This window comes from Squalius cephalus, assembly GCF_949319135.1.
Source record: "Squalius cephalus genome assembly, chromosome: 1".
NCBI classification, from domain to species: Eukaryota; Metazoa; Chordata; class Actinopteri; order Cypriniformes; family Leuciscidae; genus Squalius; species Squalius cephalus.
In genome coordinates, this window is record NC_137122.1 from 34,622,093 (window position 1) to 34,646,431 (window position 24,339).

The 24,339-nt window shown below is 35.7% G+C and overlaps 1 protein-coding gene across 6 annotated transcripts; it reads left to right on the plus strand.

The window, feature by feature from the left end:
- The first annotated feature begins 491 nt into the window (after nt 1-491).
- On the plus strand, nt 492-22,415 carry LOC307148687 (uncharacterized protein). Of its 6 annotated transcripts, none has more exons than XM_079854397.1 (14): nt 492-715; nt 10,561-10,686; nt 11,996-12,562; nt 12,728-13,024; nt 14,697-14,798; nt 14,974-15,080; nt 15,578-15,636; nt 15,727-15,881; nt 16,903-17,037; nt 17,368-17,410; nt 17,763-17,800; nt 17,947-18,037; nt 18,155-18,344; nt 21,295-22,415. In XM_079854397.1, exons 1-14 carry the CDS (start codon nt 667-669, stop codon nt 21,415-21,417), a joined length of 2,082 nt encoding a protein of 693 aa, XP_079710523.1. In that variant the 5' UTR covers nt 492-666; the 3' UTR covers nt 21,418-22,415. The 6 variants fall into 6 exon arrangements, with proteins under 6 accessions (XP_079710523.1, XP_079710522.1, XP_079710519.1 ...); XM_079854396.1 differs by having other exon boundaries at nt 11,882-12,562; nt 21,295-22,410; XM_079854393.1 differs by adding an exon at nt 19,804-19,818 and having other exon boundaries at nt 11,882-13,024; nt 21,295-22,404.
- The last annotated feature ends 1,924 nt before the right edge of the window (nt 22,416-24,339 follow it).

Genomic DNA, 24,339 nt, shown 5'->3' on the forward strand with positions numbered 1-24,339 from the left:
TTCTTTCAGCAACCTTCCACAACTGACCCTAAACCAGACATATTTAAGATTAATTTCCCACTTGATTCTCTATGAAAATGAATCTACATTTTGAGAGGTTTTCATGAGTCCTAATGGATTTTCAGACCTCACTCCCATCACTCAACTAAACAGAAATGCAGTCCATTTACTCATGCTATTTCAAATAAATTGCACATTGATGCAAATCTTCCTAACGAATGCAAATAAAGCAACACCAATAGAGGCCTATTGAAGGTCTAAACATTTAAAAATAGGAAGTTAACCATTGATTTTTAATAAAGGAGCCCATTTAAACGACATTTTCTCAACAGACCCATGACGTTAAACCAAAACCATGTGCTACGTAATCTATCTGGGGGGAAGAATAGCCTAAGCCACACTGATTTTAAGAGTCCAGTTTCGCAATCTAGGTTGTAGCCTATCCTCCCCCTGCAGGCGTATTTAACTGGCTGGGCTCTCAGAAGCCACCTGTAGCGGATCTGTCCTCCAACGGAAATAAACCTCCGAAAGACACCGAGTTAACGGACATAAAGCCCTTGCCACGGAGGAATTCTTCTTCTGGGGAATTTGATTTTATTCTTTTTTTTTTCCATAAACCTATTATTATCTATTTTATTTGTATGAACGTCACTTAAGTAGAGAACCATGTTAAGGACGCGTCAACTCTTCCTATTAATATTAATCTCGACCTCAGGTAAGCCCGCGTGTTTTTGTGTGCTGACGGGTTTATTTTAGATATAGTAAGTAGGCTAGTCTATATTTGAAAAGATAGCTATTTCTACAGGTGATAGCAATCTTATTTTGACTAACCCACTGGTGTTATTTTGACTTGCGCCGTGGATATGGTTTTGTTTTAAGGACCATGGACAGTCTCGAGTGCTAAATTTCCATTTAGTTTTTTATTACTAATGTTGGTCTCTGTTTGTAAAAGACAAAACTTTTGCCTGTCGAAAACGTGAGGCACATTTGAATGATTCGGTGGAAGACTTTGGGCACAGAATAGTTTTCGCTGCCTATCCGGTTTTGAAGCGGAATAAATGAAATAATAGTGTCGAGATTCAAAACTTAGTGATCTAACAACCTAGACAGCATTTATAGGCATGATATATCAGCGTTGTCCTTACCTAAATCACTTTAACCTACAGGCACCATTTGCGTCCAGAATGTAGGCTACTTTTAAGACTGTGAAAACTAGCCGCTGGCGCTGAAGCGAGTTGTCAACTATAAATTAAAGTCAAGTCAAGTTTATGTATATAGCGCTTTTCACTATACAGATTGTATCAAAGCAGCTTCACAGTATTACATTAAAATAATACATCAATGTTTGTTTCTAGTGGAAAACGTCCACGTTTGGTAAAGTGCAATCTTGATTTCATGTGAACATTTATGTGGCCAATTTGTCACATGACCACGCCTTTCCTCTGATAAAGCTTCGTAAAACATGCAGTAGGCTAACATAACTGTTTTACATATAGATTAAATATAGCTAGTATTGAAAGGGTCTATTATTAGCAGTATTTTTTTCTTTAAAGATTGCTCTTTCTCACATAAAACATTATCACATGCAAATAAGTCATTGGTCACATTTGTGGTCAGTGGGAAACAGAGACTCATTTTGAACAAGTAACTGAATGATTCACATTATAATGAAACAAGCAATAGCAATAATTTATTCTTGGATTATTCCCCTTTTATTCAATATCCATTATTGCCTAATAGTAAAATAGTAAATGTAAAAATTAAGTCAACCTACAGGATTTTCTTGTGCATGAAAAGTATGAAAGACATTCAACACTGTCTTTAAAAAAAGTTTCTTTGTAATTCTATCATAAAACACAATATTAAAAAGATATTGAGTTTATTTTATTTTCAAGTGTACAGTGTTTTTATGTCTCTGTTTAATTTTGGCATTTTGTGTGGTGTGAGGGTTAGTCTGTGGTGAGTCATTGTGTCACACACAGTCAGACATGACTTTGAGACTCTCCAGTGTTCATTCACGCACACACACACTTGGTTGTAAGTGAGCACTCCTGGGGATTTGCTTCATCACATCCTTTATTTTAGCATCTACCACAGAAATAGGCTATCAAATAACATGTTTCATTCAGGATATGCGCTTTTGTGTTGTAGCTCTGATTGTGATGACTCTATCGCAGCCTTAATTCGATACTCACTGATCACAGGCTGATACGTTTATTTAATAAATTCCACTCAAATTTCAAGTTACGAAATTACCATTATGTCAAGGCCTAGTTAAACATAGCCTAATCTGTGTATATATATATGGCGTCACATGTTTGCCTCTGGGTTGTTTGTGTTTCTAATAAAGTAAGTCCTAATGTGTGTGTGTGTGTGTGTGTGTGTGTGTGTGTGTGTGTGTGTGTGTGTGTGATGTTCTGTAGTAGAGGAATAGCCTGTGGGTATGTCCTGACTTTCTGTCTGGCACCAAGTCCAGCTGTGTCCTATCGGGGGACCTGTCAAAGACAGAGAGCAAGTTAAAGAGAGAATGTCAGGATGGCAGATAGATGGCAAGATGGCAAATGCGAGGAAAATGACAAACGCATGTGTGTGAGAGAGACAGTATTTATATTTATCTTCCTTATATCTTCAGTAACCCATAATCATCATGCGTATCATTTTACTGATGGAGGTTTACTGATGTTCTGCTGAGGATGTTATGGCCAAATATATATTATTTACAGAATTTGATAACATAATTTATTGCATAAATTACTGCCATTTGAATAATTGACACATTTGATCATTTTGTTCAAAAAATCTGATTCATTAGGGAACTAAATAAGTGACTGTATATGAATGAGTCATTGAATCATTTGCTAAGCCGATTCATTAAAAAACACTGAATCATTCATTAACTAAGCAAACACCACTAAAGTGTGCTGCTAAAGTTCTGATGTGGCTTTGTTCGGGACTTTTTTTTTTTTTTTTTTTTGTTAATGAAAAGCAAGATTGTATCTAAAATGTAAGTTATTCAGTATTAACTTCTTGTTTATTGAAAAAGCAATGTCAGAATTTTGCAGTGTTGTTGTCAGTTCTAAGGTGATGTTTTCTTGTCCAAATCTTGGACAAATCTTCTGATCTAGCAATTTCAGATCATGTATCTATGGACATAATAAAGTAGCTCTAAACAAAACAGGGTCTTTAGGACACTCTTTGGTTTTTCCTTGTTTATTTTTTTTGTTGCAATAGTACTTGCAATAGTAGCAGAATAAAATAGGCTATGAAATAAAAGTAAAAAAATAAATAAAAATAGCCTATATATTTTCATTAAAAATTATTATAAATTATGTTATTGGGCCCTCTGAGGTCTGATTAAGTGAGGCTGGGAAGATTGTGGAATAAGGCCTTTGTTTCAGAGTGTGCTCTAATCCAGGCAAAGTGCTGTAATGCTAATCTGGCCGTCTGAGGGATAAAGAAGCTCTCTAATACAGTCAATATAGTTAATTAATGCTGCCTGCTCTGTAAATTAACCATAAGCTTCATCTAAAACTAAGGAGTTAAATTACATATATATATATATATATAGAAGATATATAATAAATTGTTTATAACATGAATTATTTTTTGTATACAGGTCTCTTCTCTTCTCTTCTCTTCTCTTCTCTTCTCTTCTCTTCTCTTCTCTTCTCTTCTCTTCTCTTCTCTTCTCTTCTCTTCTCTTCTCTTCTCTTCTCTTCTCTTCTCTTCTCTTCTCTTCTCTTCCATTGGGATTAGAGGTTGTAAATCTGCCCCTTTAATAGAACAACACAGGCTGACTGTGTTTTAATTGGATATGATTGAGTGTGAGTTTGTCTAGTGTGTTCTAGCACAGAAGTGCTTCTCCAAGGAACCATCTGTTACCTAAGAGGCATTTAAAGCTTTGTAAGCCTTTGCAAGAGAGAGTAAGGGAGAGTATATGGCATTATAATGTCTTGTTGTGTCTATAAATGGCCAGTTTTAAACAGAAAGAGGAAGTGTGGTTAAGGAACAATGAAGAGGGGAACTTTATCTAAAACAAGTATTTAGCACTTGCTATATGTAATCAAAGCCACTCAAAATTTTTACATTTTCTTAATAAAACGTACCTACGTGGGTGTTGTTGTGAATGGTTGCCAGTGTGTTGCATAATGGTTTATAATGCTTTATCTGTTTGCTAGGGTGTTGTAGGAGTACATAAGTGAGCCTGCTTAGAAAAGTAATATTACGCCCTTTTGCCCAACAAGCCACTGTATTTGATTCAACATTCATGTCCGGAGCATGTTCATAACTTAGAGGTTTGATCAAATAAATAATAGTAATATCATGATGACATAACTTGAAATTTGCATTCAGTGTTATTTTAGTATTATTTATGTACTGATATAGTATTTATTAATACTTTGAATTAGCTTTTAAATTTATTTTGATGTGCCTTTGTCATTTTTATTATTTTTTTTTTATTTTTGTAATTATCTTTAATTTATTTTTATTTCAGTAATAGTTTTAACAATTTGAATATGCAACTTAAACTTATTTTTCCAGTTAGTTGCCAAGGCAACATTTCTCATTTTTAATTTTTTTCATCTAATATTCATATTTTATTTTATTTTATTTCACAAAAATGATTTTTAGTCGTTTTAGTGTTAGTTAACAATAACAATGCGTCTGCAGTTAAATATTACTTTGTTTTTAGCAGTTCAAGAAATCTCTTTCAGGGCACAAGAGACTTTTAATTGTTTGGGCCCTCACTTTAAGCCAAACTACAGCTGGTTGACTTAACGTAGATTGTGACTTCAAATCTGTGACCTGATTGCTTTGTTCTGATTAACTTAACAGACCAGATGTGATTCTGCTTTAAACGTGGTAAGGATGTCTGAGTACTGGCATTAAGAAGTTTCAGTCCAAGAAACTAGTTCTAGAGCACCAGAAGAAACCCTAAACAGAGTTCACGTATCTCCAAATGCTACTGATATTATGATTACAGATAAGGCAGTGTGAAGGAGGAACAGACTGATTATGGGAGAACATGTCTGTGCCATAAGAGAGAGAAAAGAAAGATAAGATAGAGGAACAACATTGTCACGGCTGAGGATGGAACAATGTTAGTGAGGAACGGTAGCTTAATACTGATCACACGCAAGTTTCTTTGTGTTTAGAAGTGCCATTTGTTTGTACAAAGTAGATTGAGGATGTGTCACCACTTCTAGGCAATTTAGAAAGGCCTCATGATACACAGCACAAGAATTTTTGTATGCTAAATTTGTTTTTGTTTTTTTTGCCAGATACTATTGGTAAGAGGCTCTGGTGCTCAAATGCTAGTACTAATGGTACCAGTAATACATTTTATGATTCTAAAATTCAAGATTCAATGTTTAAATTCATTTACTGCAAATTAAATTGGATTAATTTAAACTGTTTCCTAGCATGTTAATGGAATTGCCCATTAATTCAACTTTGATTACAATGACAAAGCTTATGCCTGAGGTGGGCTGTCACTATAACCTATAGTGAAGTTGTGTCACTATGACATTTTTGGAGAAGTCATATTTGTATGGCCCTCTCATAGATGACACCTGCTCATTCCAGTTGATGGAAGGCATACTTAAATATAACTAGGTATATTCATTTTATTATCTCATTTATCCTGGCCTAGAGGACAACCTAAAGCGATAGTTCACCAAAAAATGAAAATTCAGTCATCATTTACTCACCCTCATGTCGTTCCAAACCTATACGACTTTCTTCCTCTGTGGAACATAAAAGAATACATTCTGAGAAATGTCTGTGGTAGCCAAAAACTGTTGGAAGGTTAAATGTTTGCAAGTAAATGATGACAGAATTTTTATTTTATCTTTAATCTTTAAGTAAAAAAAGGCACAACATATGCCACCCCCACCCCTTAAAGTTAAACCATATAAAGTTGAAAATGTCTAAAACATCAGATAACTGTTACATGTATGATCTGTGTTTTCCCCCCTTCATTGTGTTTTTGGTTCAGTCCTGTGACCTAGTGTTCCATGATTGTTCAATTAGTCATGTCTATCACCTGTGCATTGTCAATCACCTCATTAGTTATCTTGTTAGTCCCTGTGTATTTATATCTTGTGTTCTCCTTCAGTCTTTGTCCGTTATCGTCAATGTAAGCGTGAGTGTTTGGTGTTCCCCTGAGAGTGCTGCAGTGGGCAAGTGATGTAATCGGTGTGCGGCCTAACACTGTGTAACACTGGTAACACAGACTATCGCAGCAAGCCTACTGTGAGCATGTAAGACATGGCTGATGCAGTACAATATAGCATACATGAATTACCCATAGCAGATCTATACAGGTGGAGCTGGGGAAGGTGGAGGGTTTCTGAAAGCACGCTGCAGAATGCTATAGCAAATGCTGACCAACTATTTGTAGGTTGAGCAGCAAGATTATTGGCTACTGATGCAGCTGTGCCCTATGGAGAATGATGTTGGGGGATAATTGAGAATGAACGAGGGAAAGTCATGTGAGAAGAGACAATGCCTCCATCGGCTATGATTGGATATGATTGGTTTGTGCGATAAATCCCGCCTCTTGATTTCGTGTGTGTTTGCAAAATGTCAGTCAGCGCCATATATGTTAGCTATATTAATGTATAATATAATATAATGACTACAGATCTGTTCTATCTTAAACAGTACTATTGACACTGAACAAAAGCATATTTGGTTCAAACTGCAAACGCTAAATACATACAAGGATTTATAATTGTAATTAAAGTATATTTAACAACTCATTGTCCAAAAACCAAAACTCAACTTTGGCTAGTGACAGGGACGAAGTCCCTTTTCTTACTTAACAAAAGATTTTAATTGAGCCATGGAGTGAATGGAGGAGATGATTAAACAGAGAGAAAGGGCAATCAGTGTGCGTCAGAGAAAGTCAGTGTTGGGTTGTGTTTATGAGAGCCAGGGTGATAGATGATTGTGTGTGGGTGTGAGTGTGTGTTTATCTGTGGGAAGTAGAGGTGAAGCAGTTCACAGTTTTCAGGTCTTTCTGCTGCCTGGCGTCAAGTTTGCTGCTTTGAAGCAGCGAGCCACGACTGCAGAAGCCTTCAGCCTTGAGGCATCTCAGATCTGCCTGTCAACCCCCACGTTTCACTTTTTCTCACACACACATAACCCATCTAATTTAGTTTTTCTTACACTGTCTGCCCCTCAGTGTATGTTTGGTCTAAAAAAAGTAATATTGGCTTTATCTTACACTTAAGCTTACTGCAACATAGTTCACAAATCTAGTGGGTGTGTTTCTGTGTGATAGGGAGTGGATAAGCTCCAAGGTTCAGTGTGGACAAGCTCCAAGGTCATTTTATACCTGCCACACACACACACACACACACACACACACAAATTCAGAAATAGAGGTCCTACTGTACATAGCAATAGTGGAATTTGGTTAGAGGACAGGGTGTTGAGACATTGGCTACTCTGGTAACAGGACAGAAGCAACTTGTCTTTGACCTGAATGAATGCTATAGTGGAATTCTAGTGCGACCTCAATAATCATATCCTGTGAGTGCTCTCAGCAGACTACTAGTCATTTATTAGATGATTAACTTTAATTGACCTTAAAGTTACTGACCTTACTTATTTCTTCTTAATTATCATAAATATACTTAATAATACCTATTGTATTTTTAAAAAATATAAAACAAATCAAATATATGTTGATAATTTGGTTGATTTTAAATTATTTGTTAATTTATTTGTTTTGTTGTTAAAGGGTTAATTCACCCAAAAATACTTCACCAGAAAGATGTCATTAATTACTCGCCCTCATGTCGTTCCAAACCCATAAGATTTGCATTTATCTTCGGAACAAAATTTTTGAGAGCTTTCTGTCCCTCCATTGACAGCTACGCAACTACCACTTTCAAGCCCCTGAAAGGCAGTAAAGACATCATAAAAGTAATCCATGTGACTCCAGTGGTTTAACCTCAATTTTATGAAGTGACGCAAGTGCCTTGTTTGCGCAAAAAAAAAATCAACATAATTTACCACTTCATTTACAAAATATTAATATCCAAAATTTTTTTAACCACTACATTTGAATGGACAGTCCTATTATTAATAAAAAAGAAAACTGTCTTTGTAATCTTTATTTCACGAGTTCACACTTACATCTATTAAACAGAGTAAAGATTATGCGTATTTGGCGTGCTGTCCGGGGGAAGGTCTCCGAGCTCGGAATTTTTGCCCGAACCCAGAGTACTCCCCCCGTTGTTGTAAGAGTATTTTGGACTAGAAGTGAGGAGATGGGGTGGTGGAGGGATGCTGTTAAACTGTTAACGAACGGAGGCAAGTTTGCTGTATATATGCACCTCTTAACTCGTTGATTGGGTTGATTAACAGAGTGCTCCACTCATGTCTAATTAGGTTTGATTATCTTAGTGTGCTCCACATGTGTTTAATTAGGTTTAATTATCTGAACATGCTCCTCCCGAACTTTAATAAAACGTAATTTAAAATGTATTACTTTCCTTTCTGCTGATGGCAGTTGACCAATAACCAAAAATAAATTTTATTTAATATTTGTACTGCAAAGCTTTAAGTAATTGTTTATACTTTTTCAAATTTTTTTAATGTATATTTTTGGTTTACATATAGAATTTTTATTGTAAATATAAAATCCACTGGAAATAAATATGAACAATTTGATGTTTATTGATAATATTTAAATTGACAGAAATAAAATCAAAAATATGAACCTTTGCTGTCCAGACCACAACCCTTAAATAAGAGATCTGTAGAAAAAGTTCAATTAACTTAGTAAATTCCACTAAGATGACATCTGACCTGACCTCTGCTCTGGTCAGAAGTAAAGTCGTATGTGCTCTTTGACCCAGACAGCCTCATTCCTCATTCAGACTTAGTTTTCTGGTGATGCTTTGAGCTAGAACTGGACCTTACGTAACCCACTCATCTCTTTTGTGTCTGGAACGGATTAGCAAGTAGTAGGCTAATCACCCTGAATCATGCACTGCCCTTGGGAGAACACACAAGATGTAGCCTATTATAAATGTGATTCTTTAATAAAATAATGCAGATTAGATTTTTCTTTTTGTATAACATTTAAACACAACAGCATGTACCTTTGTGGAATCTGGTACTTAAAATCTATATTTAATCTTTGTGAGTATCTTTTATGTTTTCACTTTTTGTCCTCACAATGTGATAAACTATGAAGAGAAACAGATGTTTCTGATTTGAGCATAGTGCCTCTGAGTCTGGTGGATCTTTACTTTTAAAGAAGCCCCTTAAATCTTCAGGAAATGCAAATCGCAGAACTGCTTATGTGATAGTGAATGTCTATCAGCATCTATATTTGTTAGTTAAAAACCCTTTGAGACATTAATGCGTACCACTGATGTAGTATCCATCTAAAGGGATCCATTAAACCTGATTTTCCTTTACAAAGCTCACCCAACATGTGAGACATTCAAAGAATATATATATATATATATATATAAACGTTTGTAAGACTACTTTGTTTCAATTTAATTGATTTCACATGACTCATAACTCATGACTCAATTCTCATAAATGGGAATTCTGCTAGCACTCTTAAGACATACATGAACATTAGGTTGACATATGGTTCTTATAAACAAGTGGTAAATAGCCTATTTTAATCCATTCTGTTGACATTTTCCTCTCCACTAAGCATGAATATATATGACTTTATTGCTGGGTAAACTGTGATCTATCTATGAGCGTGTAGTCGAGTGGAAAAATAGTTAATAAATAAACAGGCAGCTATGCAAATAGCTTGATAGTTCTTTCTTTCTTTCTTTCTTTCTTTCTTTCTTTCTTTCTTTCTTTCTTTCTGGAACTCCTGGATCATCAGGAAAAGGATTTTTCAATTATGCTCACTTCTTAGGGATAGTTGCTCGAAAAATGACAATCCCATCATCATCATCTACTCATTCTCACGTTCCAAACCCTGATGTATTCTTCCCATGGACAACTAGCCAAATGTGATGGTGACCACACACACCAATGCCAAAAATTAGCGGTCTAGTTTGTCTGTGTTTGGATTTCCGACTTAATTTCAAAAGCAAACAATAAAAGCAATAGGTATAGAAACATGACCTCTCTCTCTCTCTCTCTCTCTCTCTCTCTCTCTCTCTCTCTCTCTCTCTCTCTCTCTCTCTCTCTCTCTCTCTCTCTCTCTCTCTCTCTCTGTGTGTGTGTGTGTGTTCTGGAGTTCATTTGCTAATATGTTGTTCTTTTGTGTGTGGTTGCTAGGTATTAACACAAGCAGTATATAGCTGCAGGAGACAGTCACTCTATATGACTGTTTGTTCTCGGAAAATATTGAAATTACTATGAGGATGTGATGCATGCATGTGTAGTTTTAGTTTGACAGTAAATTACCTTATTGACTATGGAAATGATATGGGTGTGCTTGATTAGATTGCAAGAAACATACAGGAAACCAATTGAAGACTGAAATTTGTGTCCCAAGATTGTATGTATTCATTGTATTATATGCATCTCATGCCATCTGACCAATTTTGTCTGTTTTCACAGGTTTGATAGGCATAGCCACTGCGAATTCCACAATGAGCATGACAACGACACCAGTTTTATCTAGCACAAATTCAACCATTGATTCCACAGCTAGCCCAAACAATGCTACCTCTACTGATACTGCAGGTAAGGACACATTCTCTACTTCCAATACAAAACATTAACTAGTACAATCACTACAATGCAGATGAAGTCATTATATTAGACATTATTGGCCTTATTATAGCCTATATATAAAACCAGAAACACCACATCGACCTCTGCTAGCTCAATAAATATTCTTGCTAATATACTGTACTGCTGCTTCAGAAGCAAAGCAGCACTAGCAATGTTTCTTCATGTGATACAAGTGATGAAAACAATTTTGTAAAAAACTCTCCCTTCATTTTCTCATTCAAGTCATTCAAAGTTCAGAAATTCAGTCCTCAGACTTGTCATTCAAGCTTTGCATATGCTTCTGAAAACAGTTTAACCACAATACAACTTCTGCTGTTGCTTGTTCAATAACCAAATAATTTCTTGTTTTTTTTTATGCTGGTTTTACTGTCTGTCATATGTTTAATGAAGTGCGGATGGGTCTTAAGCTTTTTTGTGGAGCAGCTACTAGTTATAGCCACAAATAAATATTAGCTCACTTTATTTGATATAAAGACCTTTAGTCTTGACAAAATAGGTCATTGTTATTTATCTACAGCTTAATTCAGACATTTGTCGATGAATGTTTACTCTCACATGCTTATTTCTACAGCAATGTACACAACCACTGTTATAACACAATATGTCCTCTCTTTTGAATAAATACAGTTATAAATACAGCATATATTATATCTTTTATCATGTATACAATATTACCTGAAACAGTACAGAGTTCCGAGAACACATTTTAGCATCGAATGTAATTAGATTCAGTAACTTTATGAATAAAATAAGTTTTTCTACACAGTTGATATAAACTCTAAAGCTGTATCTGATTTGCCTTTTTTTTTTTTTATCTTTCTCAAAGAAATTAAAATAGGCAATAAGCATAAATTAGGATAAGCAGTTATTCCAGTGAACATCTTATCTAAAAAATCTGAAAAGAAAGAACTGACTCAAAAAATTATTGTCACAAATCACTGGCATTGCTGGTACAGTCGACAGAAATATGAGACACATAATAACTGCTGAAATATTTGCAAGGAAACCGTCACTCTCAGAGTGATCCTGGTATGCAGAGTGTGTACAACTGTACAGCTTCAGGTGCCACTGGTTCTGGTTTAGATAAGATTCTTAAAACTTTATGTGTGATTATATATGATTATGTGTTTGTGGCCATCAACAGTAGTAACAAGCATTCCATCTGGGAATACAACTACACAATTTCCAAACAATGCCACAACTCCGCTGCTGTCAACGCAAGGGGGTAATGTCACATCTCCACCTTTATCTACTCAAGGCAACGTGACAAGCTCCTCCACATCCGCACCAGAAAATGCTACAAGTTCATCAGTGAGTCCACCAGGAAATACCACAACTTCACCTGCCATTGTAACTACAGCATCCAACACCGCAAGTCCACTTGTACCTACACTGGGGAATGCAACAAACCATCCTGTAACTGCACCAGGCAACACCACAACTACCCCTTCACCTGATTCAGGCAACACCACAACTACCCCGTCACCTGATCCAGGCAACAGCACAACTACCCCTTCACCTGATTCAGGCAACACCACAACTACCCCGTCACCTGATCCAGGCAACAGCACAACTATTCCTTCACCTGATCCAGGCAACAGCACAACTACCCCTTCACCTGATCCAGGCAACAGCACAACTACCCCGTCACCTGATCCAGGCAACACCACAACTACCCCGTCACCTGATCCAGGCAACAGCACAACTATTCCTTCACCTGATCCAGGCAACAGCACAACTATTCCTTCACCTGATCCAGGCAACAGCACAACTATTCCTTCACCTGATCCAGGCAACAGCACAACTACCCCTTCACCTGATCCAGGCAACAGCACAACTATTCCTTCACCTGATCCAGGCAACAGCACAACTATTCCTTCACCTGATCCAGGCAACAGCACAACTATTCCTTCACCTGATCCAGGCAACAGCACAACTACCCCTTCACCTGATCCAGGCAACAGCACAACTATTCCTTCACCTGATCCAGGCAACAGCACAACTATTCCTTCACCTGATCCAGGCAACAGCACAACTACCCCTTCACCTGATCCAGGCAACAGCACAACTACCCCTTCACCTGATCCAGGCAACAGCACAACTATTCCTTCACCTGATCCAGGCAACAGCACAACTATTCCTTCACCTGATCCAGGCAACAGCACAACTCTACCCCAAACTACAAGAGGCAATGATATTACTCCTCCCATTAGCACACCAGGCAACAGCACATCTTCACCAATTACAACACCAAGCAATGTCACAATTACAGCACAAACTACATCAGGTAATGCTACAACAGGAAACAATACCACCTCACCCACCACTAATCCAGTAAATGCTACCACACCACCCCTAACTACTCCAAGGAACAATGAAACAGTAAATGCTACCACACCACCCATGACTACACCAGGGAACAATGCAACAGTAAACTTTACCACACCACCCATGACTACACCAGGGAACAATGAAACAGTAAATGCTACCACACCACCCATGACTACACTAGGAAACAATGCAACAGTAAACTTTACCACTCCATCCATGACTACACCAGGGAACAATGCAACAGTAAACTTTACCACACCACCCATGACTACACCAGGGAACAATGAAACAGTAAATGCTACCACACCACCCATGACTACACTAGGAAACAATACAACAGTAAACTTTACCACTCCACTCATGACTACACCAGGGAACAATGCAACAGTAAACTTTACCACTCCACCCATGACTACACTAGTAAATGCTACTACACCACCCACAACTACACCAGGGAATAATGTAACAGCAAATGCTACCACACCACCCATGACTACACCAGGGAACAATGCAACAGTAAACTTTACCACACCACCCATAACTACACCAGTAAATGCTACCACACCACCCATAACTACACCAGGGAATAATGTAACAGCAAACGCTACCACACCACCCATGACTACACCAGGGAATAATGTAACAGCAAACGCTACCACACCACCCATAACTACACCAGGGAATAATGTAACAGCAAACGCTACCACACCACCCATAACTACACCAGGGAATAATGTAACAGCAAACGCTACCACACCACCCATGACTACACCAGGGAATAATGTAACAGCAAACGCTACCACACCACCCATAACTACACCAGGGAATAATGTAACAGCAAACGCTACCACACCACCCATGACTACATCAGTAAATGCTACTACACCACCCACAACTACACCAGGGAATAATGTAACAGCAAACGCTACCACACCACTCATGACTACACCAGGGAACAATGCAACAGTAAACTTTACCACACCACCCATGACTACATCAGTAAATGCTACTACACCACCCACAACTACACCAGGGAATAATGTAACAGCAAACGCTACCACACCACCTATAACTACACCAGTAAATGCTACCACACCACCCATAACTACACCAGGGAATAATGTAACAGCAAACGCTACCACACCACCCATGACTACACCAGGGAACAATGCAACAGTAAACTTTACCACACCACCCATAACTACACCAGTAAATGCTACCACACCACCCATAACTACACCAGTAAATGCTACCACACCACTCACAACTACACCAGTTAATGCTACCACACCTCCCATAACTACACCAGGGAATAATGTAACAGCAAACGCTACTACTCCACCCATAACTACACCAGTAAATGCTACCACACCACCCATAACTACACTTGGAAACACAACAATAGGGAATTCCACCACACCACCTCAATCTACAACAGGAAATGTTACCACACCACCCATTACCAACTCAACGACTGGACCAATCGTATCTACTACTAACCCAACTAACAACACAACCACACCAGGTGTGTTTGAATGAATGTGTTGTGTGATTGTGGATTACAGTGTAATGTTCATGCATTGTAAATCTTCACAAATGCCTAATACTTTCTCCTTTCGTTCTTTTAGCTAGTTGTCCTTCAGTGCCCTGCCCACCACTCAGTGTCTGTGTGAACTCCATCTGTCAGTGTCTGACAGGAACTTTTCCTTTAAATAATGCCTGTGTGGAAAGTGAGTATCTGTCTGATGCCATTCTCTGTCAATCACGTATAACCTTTCTTACACAGGGCCATGGGACATTATAGAAAGTCCTTCTGTCTTTTAATTTGTATAATAAGACTCATGTGATTATAGTGATTCTTAAGAACAATCTTTATTTATCACCCTCACTCTCTCTTATTCCCAGCTAAATCATTCCCTAGTTCACTAAGGGTGAATCGCACATTTGTACCTGCAATGTCTGATCCCAAATCACCTGAATTCCGGAATGTTGCTAATGAGATCATTCTTGCGGTATGTCACAAACTTACATTACAATCAGGTGTTTTAGCTTTAACATTTCATTTATTACTTGCAAAGATGTATTTCTTCACACTAAAACTGTGCAGTTTATGAAGTCTGTTTGTATAACTATTAAGTAAGAAGGCATGGAATAAAATGATTAATCTAATAACTACAAAATAAATATATGAATACAAATTTGGATAAAGTTTTTAATCATAAATGTAGTGTATTTTTCTATCATGCATCTTATAGAATTTTAGAATCATATTTATAGAAGTATAGAATCATATTTATTTATCATATAGCTATATTCTCTATTTAAGTTAAAATATATCTGTATATTGCTTTGGCAGTACAGATTGTTATAGTTAATAGTCATGCCAATAAAGCTTTATTGATCTTGGGACTGCCAAAGTAAATACTTTAAAAAAATTCCATATCCTGAATCAATATCCTTCAGTTTCAGTGAGTCTAAAGTAATTACTCATTCTTCCCTTTCACCATAGGTAAATGCAGTTCTGCGTAACCAGCCAAACTACATTAACAGCACAGTCCTTAAGTTGACGTGAGTGTCCATTTCAAACAGTTCTTAAACAAAGCTCTTCTCTTTTGTATTATATTTGCCAATTACTAATCTCTGTGTAAATATTTCCAGGTCTGGCAGTATAGTGGCTTCAGTAAACAGTTATTTTGAGCCCAATTCTCCAGTCACCCAGGAATCGTTTGCATCGGTCATTGATGCTGGTATAAAAAATGCAACGAACTGTGGAACGACAAACTGTGGCATTCTTGCTGGTGCTGAATACAATGGTGAGTATCTTGAAAAGATTTAGCATTTAAGTTTCGCTGTATGAACAGAGTGAAACATGTTTTAATGTCCACATAATAAATGAATTATACAATACAGTATATTGGTTACATAAATATACAATATTTGGTTTCACATAATTTTAAAAACAATTTTACATAATAAATCATTCTTTAAATGCAATACATTCTTTATATCTACATTACTTGACATTAATTCTAAACACATTAATTCATGTTTAGGCAACAAATTCACCTTCACAGTATTAATATCAAAAACATGTAGTATTTTTTTATGCTAATTTCCACAAAGATTAATAAAACAGCTTCTCTTTGCAGTTGTATTAAATGGCAAAGATTGTTCCTCAAATAGGAACACATTTAAGTGCCAGTGCCCGAACTTTAGTTGTTTAGAATTGTTTAGCCATGATTGTGGCCATGTTTTGTAATTATGAAATGTTTTAGATCACATTAAAGATTGTCTCTCTATATACGTAAACTACACTGGGGTATTTCACATGAAATACATTTGAGAAGCTGAAATAAACACTATGCCACACATGCTACCATTTAAAACGAGTTAATTATTTAAAAAAATACACAAAAAAATGATATAATCAAGTTGAAAACTTATGTTTTTACATTGCTTTAACTCATCAAAATAAGTTAAGCAATTTTCAGCTTTTTTATAAGTATAGATACATTTTTTTTTAAGTCAGTTTAATGTAATTTAAGTTGAAATGACTTAAACAACCAAGTTGTACTTAAAACTTTAAGGCAGCAATTTATGGTTATGTTTGCTTATGTTTGTTTTATGGTATTCATATGAAATGAAACTACATGAAATTAAATGAGCCTATGAAATATTTATACTTTAAAAATCCATAGTTGCATCGCAGGACCATTTAAAATGAACCGGTGAAGGCAAACATGCTGTAAAAAAAGGACCTTCGATACACACTTCTCTCTAAACAGCTACCCACAACTAAACTCTCTTTCTCTCTCACTGTCTGTCTCTTGTTAGTAAGCAATCTGTGCGAGCAAGATCTTGCTCCTTGTGATGTTGACACTACAGTGTGTGAGGCCAAAGATGGGATCGCTCTCTGTACCTGCAAACCTGGCCACGTACCCAGCCCTTACCAGCCCAAAAGCTGTAGAGGTGAGTGTGTGTCTTTACTACTCCCTTTCTGCGTGGAAATAATGGGCTTCCATATGTGTTTGTGTGTGCATATCATAATCATCAGTGACCTTTGATTTTGACGTGGATTTATCCATAGTAACAGACACATTAATCCTGGTCTGGTAAGATCAGGGTTCAGAATGTACAGTACACTGACCAAAAATAATAAAGAAATTTAAAAAATGCCATTTTCTATTTTATTTCTACATTATATAAAATAAAATCCCAATGTAAGAACAATAGTCTTTTATTATTGTAGTGTCATGTTCAAACACAAAACCAATTATTTACTTTCTAATCTTTTTACAGTTTGTCCAAGTGGCTACAAAGCTCAGGGAAATGACTGTGTTCAGTGAGTACCATTTCATTTCTTTGTTCTGAATACAAGTTAACATGTTGTTTAGGTATGTGTAATACACATACCTAAACAACATGTTAACTTTTTAATAGAGTTGTTCATTCATTCACCAACCTGTAAGGCCTTAAAATAGCGTTTTCGTTTAATAAAACATACCTCAATGGTGATGGTGGCTCAGAAATACTAATTGCCTTCCTTGTTTTTAAACTGACAAGCTATATTCAATGGTTGAGTGTGTGTTCAGTGTGTTTGTAATAGAAACTACTGCCCTCTTGTGTCGTGGCAGTATTGCTACAATCAGATGTCTGTGGATAGGTTTCAACGTTTATTTCCCTTTTTTTCACAGATGTTCATTTGGCTATTCTGGTTTCAACTGTAATGACTGTAAGATATTATTATTACAATGTTTCTTGTTTTTTAATCCTTAAAGCAATAAAGTTACACCAATACATTGATCAGCTTGTTTACTGTGCTAAATTATAGATTTTGCGTGTATATTTGTGTCTAATGAACTTTGTCTCTCTGCGTAGCCTCTTTGTTAGCTCTAGTGGTGGTGGCGTGTGTGTTAGGGGGACTTCTGCTCATTGTAATTCTGGCTGTTCTCATCTACATCTGTGTGAGGTGAGTGTTTATGAGAGGTCAGGTTGAATCTCTCTTTTACAGAGTATTTTATGCTTAGGTATGGATGTACATTTGTCACTTGTTGACATTTTTGTGTGTGCATTACTTATTTCTCAGCAGGAAGAAGTCAAACGACAATCATTTCGGCAGCCCGTATCCTACTGAGGAAATCCGGGCCACATGGCCCTCTCAGGATATCAGCCATATTCCTCGTGTCACTCTCACATCTAGTTCCAGCAATGATGTCTTTGGCAACAACCTGGAGATGGTTGAAGGGCCAGGCAAAAAAGGCCACAGTAATGGATTGGTGAGTACCTCCTTCCAGTCAAAACTTCACAAATAAGTTGTAATTTAAACCTGTTAAACAGAGAAGTTGCACAGATCTTTAACTTACAGTGGGTTTCGATTCAAAGACAAGCGTATATGTGGACTTTTTAAATAAAACAATATATCACTGTAAAATAAAATAAAATAAAATAAATAATTTAGATATTTTTTGTTTGGTAACACTTTACAATAAGGTTCATTAGTTAACATTAGTTAATGTATTAACTAACATGAACTAACCATGAGCAATACATTTGTAACTGTATTTGTTCATCTTTGTTAACGTTAGTTAATAAAAATACAGCTGTTCATTGTTTGTTCATGTTAATTCACAGTACATTAACTAATGTTAATAAGATTTTGATAAAGTATTAGTAAATGTTGAAATTAACATTAACAAAGATTAATAAATGCTGTATAAGTGCAGTTCATTATTAGTTCATGCTAACTAATGTAGTGAACTAATATTAACTAATGAACCTTATTGTAAAGTGTTACCTTTTGTTTTTATACATATACACTACCGTTTAACTGTTTGGGGTCGAGTTTCCATGGAAATATTAAGCAGTGCAACTGTTTTTAACATTGTATTTTAATAATAATGTTTCTTGAGCATCAAATCATCATATTAGAATGATTTCTGAAGGATCACGTGACACTGAAGACTGGAGTAATGATGCTGAAAATCAGCTTTGACATCACAGGAATAAATTACATTTAAAAAATATTAAAATAAAAAACAGTTATTTTAAATTGTAATAACAATATTGCTGTTTTTACTGCATTTTTGAGCAAAGAAATTAAGCCTTGGTGAGCAGAAGAGACTTCTTTTAAAAAACATCAAACAATTTTACGGTAGTGTATATCATTTATACATTAAATGGCTTATTACTGTACCTCTTTTTAATAATTGTAGAAATGAACCCACTGTAAGTTACAGTTCCCTCCAATTCTTCCATTAACCCTGCATGTAACCTTATTTAACTCTAATAATAGTGTCATCACACCACTAACCACTACTAAATATATTGTTCAATCAGACCCAAGTCTAATTCTAAATCTTTACTCTGCCTGCCTGAACTCCACTAATACACTATGAATATCCTAATTTTTCACAAAAGTATTACTTGACTGAATGACTGAAGTCCATTATGAGCAGATGCAGTCCTAACCAGGCCACACATAAAGAGGGTCTATTGCACTAGTTCCTTTGCATTGAAAGGAATTGAAAGCTAACAGTAGTACAAACTCAGTAGATTTCATCATTTTAATTTTTGAAATCATAATATCATCATAACAGATGTACAAGTTTTATGATCGGTTAGCTCTTAAACAAACCTCTTTGTGTGTGTTTGTGCTCGTATTTGTGGTTGCTGTGTTGTGTATGTGGTGTTCCGTATACGGACTTGATACTGCCTCACTCCAAACTATGACTGTAGAAGATTAGAGGAAAGGTAAGTCACCGATGAAACAATTGGGCTGTTAAAGTGTGTAATGGTTCGTCGTCAGAGACTGTAAAAGGCAAAAAGGGTCCACTTGTACATATGAATGCACAACATGAACATACTTCCTGTAGTTTTGCCTTAAAAACGGCAGTCACGTTATTGAAATGCTTAATTCGGCGGCTGTAGGAATGGAAGTCATGCCTGACAGCTAAAATAGCCAATCACGTGTTTGTTTACTCTACATGCAAAATTAACTGGACCAGCCTGAAAAATACAATATTTGTGAATGTGATTTGTATGGAGCCACTAAAGGGACATAGTGGTCGAAAAAATATGCAATGGGAGGAAAAAAATATTTTTTCCTCCCATCCCATTTTTTTCCACCACCATGTCCCTTTAGGGGCTCCGTAGATTTGAGCTTAATAAGTACAAAATATGCTAAGATTGTTGCCAGATTTTATTACTGATTTGAAATATACTACCGTTCAAAATTTGGGCTCATTAAGATTATAACGATAAACTAATACTTTTATTCTGCAAGAACGCATTCAATTTACTGTAAAAATTAGTTGTCTAAATTGTCTAAATTTCTAATGTAACAAAAAATATTTATATTTCAAATAAATGCTGTTCTTTCTGTTCATTAAAGATTTCTGAAAAAAAGTATCACGGTTTCCACAAAAAATATTATCAGCACAACTGTTTTAAATATTGATAATAATAAGAAGAAATGTTTCTTGAGCAGCAAATTAGCATTCAGAATCAGATTTTTTCATGTGAGACTGAGTAACTGAGACTGGAGTAATGACGCAGAAAATTCAGGAATAAAGTACATTAAAATATATTAACAGAAAACACTTATTTTAAATTGTAGCCTTGGTGAGCAGAAGTGACATCTTTCAAGAACATTTAAAAAAAATACAGAGCCCAAACTTTTGAACAGTAGTGTATGCTATTGAAATGTAATAAATTGTTTTTTTATACGGCTTGTATCGCTGAAAGAAGCTGCGATATGAATATGGCCACTCAGTGAACTGACGTGCCTTAAAGGGACTTTTAGTGTCCAAGTTCTTCCAAGTAAAGGAATATTCTGGATTAAATACAGCTTAAAGCTGAAGTGTGTAAATTCTTAATCACTAGCATAACCAAAATAATAATTGCTGCACCAACATAAATTATGACTTAAACTGTATGTAACTTGGAAGGAATATTCCTTTACTATACTTTTCTTTATTTCTTCTTTTCGCTGTGACATCGCCGTTTACCGCGACTATATTCTGATTCTGAGGTGAACTGTCGTTAAATTCTTGATGAGATCTCGATTTTGATCTCTGTTTTCAGCTGTTTGCATGCCATTTTAAGCTTTGCATGTATTTTTAAGCAGGTAATTGTGATTTCCCTGCATGAGGAGATGGGCTGAGAGAGTGAAGGGTTGTGGGTTGTGTTTACCTGTATGTGGCTAATATGAACTCATTTCTTCTGCAGAAGGGCTCGTATGACCTCAACGCAGAGGGCATGAGGACCTTTAAGGACCCAAACCCCACACGGTACTCTTATCTGGTGGGTCATGAAAATCCATACTTCATACAAGGAGATGAGAAGAGATGAGGAAAGAAGCAGGGAAAGCCAGCGAAAAGTAAGAGGACAAAGATAGAGTGCAATAACAACATGAATTATAAAAAGGCCTTGGATCAAAATGTTTCAGGAAAGTTAACGCTGTCAAAACCGTACAGCTGATCACAGACTCAAGGCACACACAAATGGCATTTGAGAGATACATTGTTTTTAACATTTTACTGTTTTTATTGTAATTCCCTTTCACCCAGGATAAAATGCTCACTTCTTATGTGCATTGATGATTGGGTTTCTTTTACCACAAGCTTGACTGACGTGTCTTATTTATGTTAATGAGAGATGAACATTGAACAACCACTCATCTCTATTTCTTGTCATTTCTTACCATGTTTCGTCTGCACAATTTATATCATATTCAGTGTTTTGTTGTCTGTCATGCATGTTACTGTGGTTTTCAACTCAAAATACTATATTACAAAGGATGTAATTTTGAACCACATTTCGACACATTATGTATTTAATTTGTCTCATCTGTGGAAGAAATAAGGGGTAGAATATACAGTGTAATCCAGTAGATCTGGATCTAATCAATATTCTGATACAGTAATTGCACTTTGTTGGAGAGAGCATGTCATGTTTGTGCGTTTTAAATTATGATGAAGTTTTCGTTGATATCTTCTCCAAAGCATTCATTTATTTTATGCCAGGACAATGCATGCCACCAGAAATTGATCTCTGTGCCTGACTGTAATGTTGTCTTTTGAATAGGAGACTTATGCATTGAAGAGGAGTTCTTAACCATGTTTCCTCTGTAGTCGTGCCAATAATCATATTTATTTAAATCAGAACATGACATTGTTGTTTTTACTCAACCATCTGTTTGCTTCATATATATTCTTATTTATGTGTCACTGGGAGATTTTATATCTGTACATAAGGCTTTTGTAAAAAAAAAAAAAAAGAGACAAAGTGATTCTTCTTGTTCTGTATATTGAAAGGAAATAAATTAATATAACAATGTTATCTAATATTTGTCCAGCTGTCCTTGTATATGTCTCCACATGTGCATACACACATTCACATGTGTTTCTTTTGATTTTTAATTTGAATGATTTTGTTGTCAAACTAAGATATTTTGCAAGTGTTAAAGACATTTAATATTAGTGTATTAGCTTATATATATATATATATATATAAGCAGAAGCACGATAGTAAAAATACGGCATCTAGTTTATTTGATAAAAATCATTTTAAAAGTACATTATTTAATTCATTAAAGAAGATTAAAAAATTCACATTTCTCAATACTTACGGTAAGTCACTTTCTCACATTCAAAATGCACTAAACCTACCCAAACACTTGACTTGATACATGTCTCAAATCAACTCATTCCTACAGAACACTAACAAAGGTTGTCAACCAACAAACTAACTTTGTCAATCATAAAACACAGACCTAAAAAACACTAACATCAGGTAGCATTATACGATATTTTCTTTTGTAATATTTCTTTCCAAAACAAGAATGACACTGTCTACTGCTTATAATTCACTGCAGTATGTTAAATAGTCCATGTTTACATTACAGTACTAAATCCTTCCTAAATTTTCCCCTTTTGAATGGATGGTAATGAAATTGAAAGACTAATGCTCGTGTAGGTGTTCAGTTACATCTAATTGCTTTAATAGCATTTGATTTTTTAGATTCAGTATATATTTCAATATGGTATTACTGTAGAAATGGTGCAAATTTCTGTCTTATTCGTGTGTGCGTGTGTGTGTGTGTGTGTGTGTGTGTGTACTGACAGAGGGCTCTTGTAAATCTTTTCCTTAAGAGTCAGATCAGGTGTAACAGATGTCTCAGAATGAATTAGACAGACATCCCAAAACAACACTTTCAACCCTTAATGACCCCTGCACCCAAAAATGAAGGGCTCTGACTGTAGAACATCCATGTTATTTATGCAAGGTTACCACATGGCCCTATCAAAAACACACACTATAGGTTTGAACCTATGAGCCTGTTATTAAAATAAGAGCAAGTATATAACCTGCAAGTCTTTAATCTTCTATTTAGTGAGATTTGGAATTTAGCATGTTGATGTTGTTCTAATGGCTTATTTTAATTAAACACACCTTAGCTTGAACATACTGTATGTAAAAGACTACTTGTGAAAATTGTTATTTTAATTTCTTTTTAATTGTATTTAACATTTTTCATTACACGTTTCACTGCAAGAATTATATATTTAATAATAATAATAATGTCCTGAGTGAAAATGTTTCATTACAAATAGCAGTTTTTAATGTAATACATTTTCATTACAAATTATATTACCCATAGATTTTTTTTAAAACAAATGTTATCATTTAAAATGACCAGTTTTTAATTTAATACAAATGTTATCATAAATTAGAATATCATTTTTTTTTAATTACGCATTTTTTATAATAAATCATATCATCAGTTACTGTCTCTGACAAATCAGTTAAAACAAGTTAGACAGTTTAAAAGACATAAACGAAAAAAGGTATCTGTCCAAAGTTGAAGTTGATAAGAATGATAAATGTCACAAATTTACTGTTTTGATTCATGACCCAAACAGCGAAGAATCATATTGTATTGTATTTATTTATTTATTATCTAACATGATCAGAATTCTAAAAGTTTCTGTTCACATCCAGGTTTAATTGGGAAAAAATATATGTGGTCTCATATTCTGAACCCTACTGTACGTGCAATGAAACCCACAGACCTCTAAGCTCTGCCTGGAATAATCCATCTATATGTAGCCTACAACAAAGAAACAGCAACAATCTCACATGCACAAAACATAAGCATGCTGCATGCCTGTGGAATAGAGAAAGGGGGGATGGGGAGAGCCTCTTTTCTCTCTCTCTCTCTTCCATCTGACTGTGAGTGAATGAGTGCTTAGGCTTTCAGAGCTGCTCAAG

What these genes read in the sequence shown, in the direction of transcription:
- LOC307148687 (XM_079854392.1), top strand. Translation starts at nt 667, where the DNA reads ATGTTAAGGACGCGTCAACTCTTCCTATTAATATTAATCTCGACCTCA. An exon ending in CTAATGAGATCATTCTTGCG is followed by an intron (nt 15,081 to 15,577) that starts GTATGTCACAAA and finishes CTTTCACCATAG; the next exon opens with GTAAATGCAGTTCTGCGTAA. An exon ending in CTCATCTACATCTGTGTGAG is followed by an intron (nt 18,038 to 18,154) that starts GTGAGTGTTTAT and finishes CTTATTTCTCAG; the next exon opens with CAGGAAGAAGTCAAACGACA.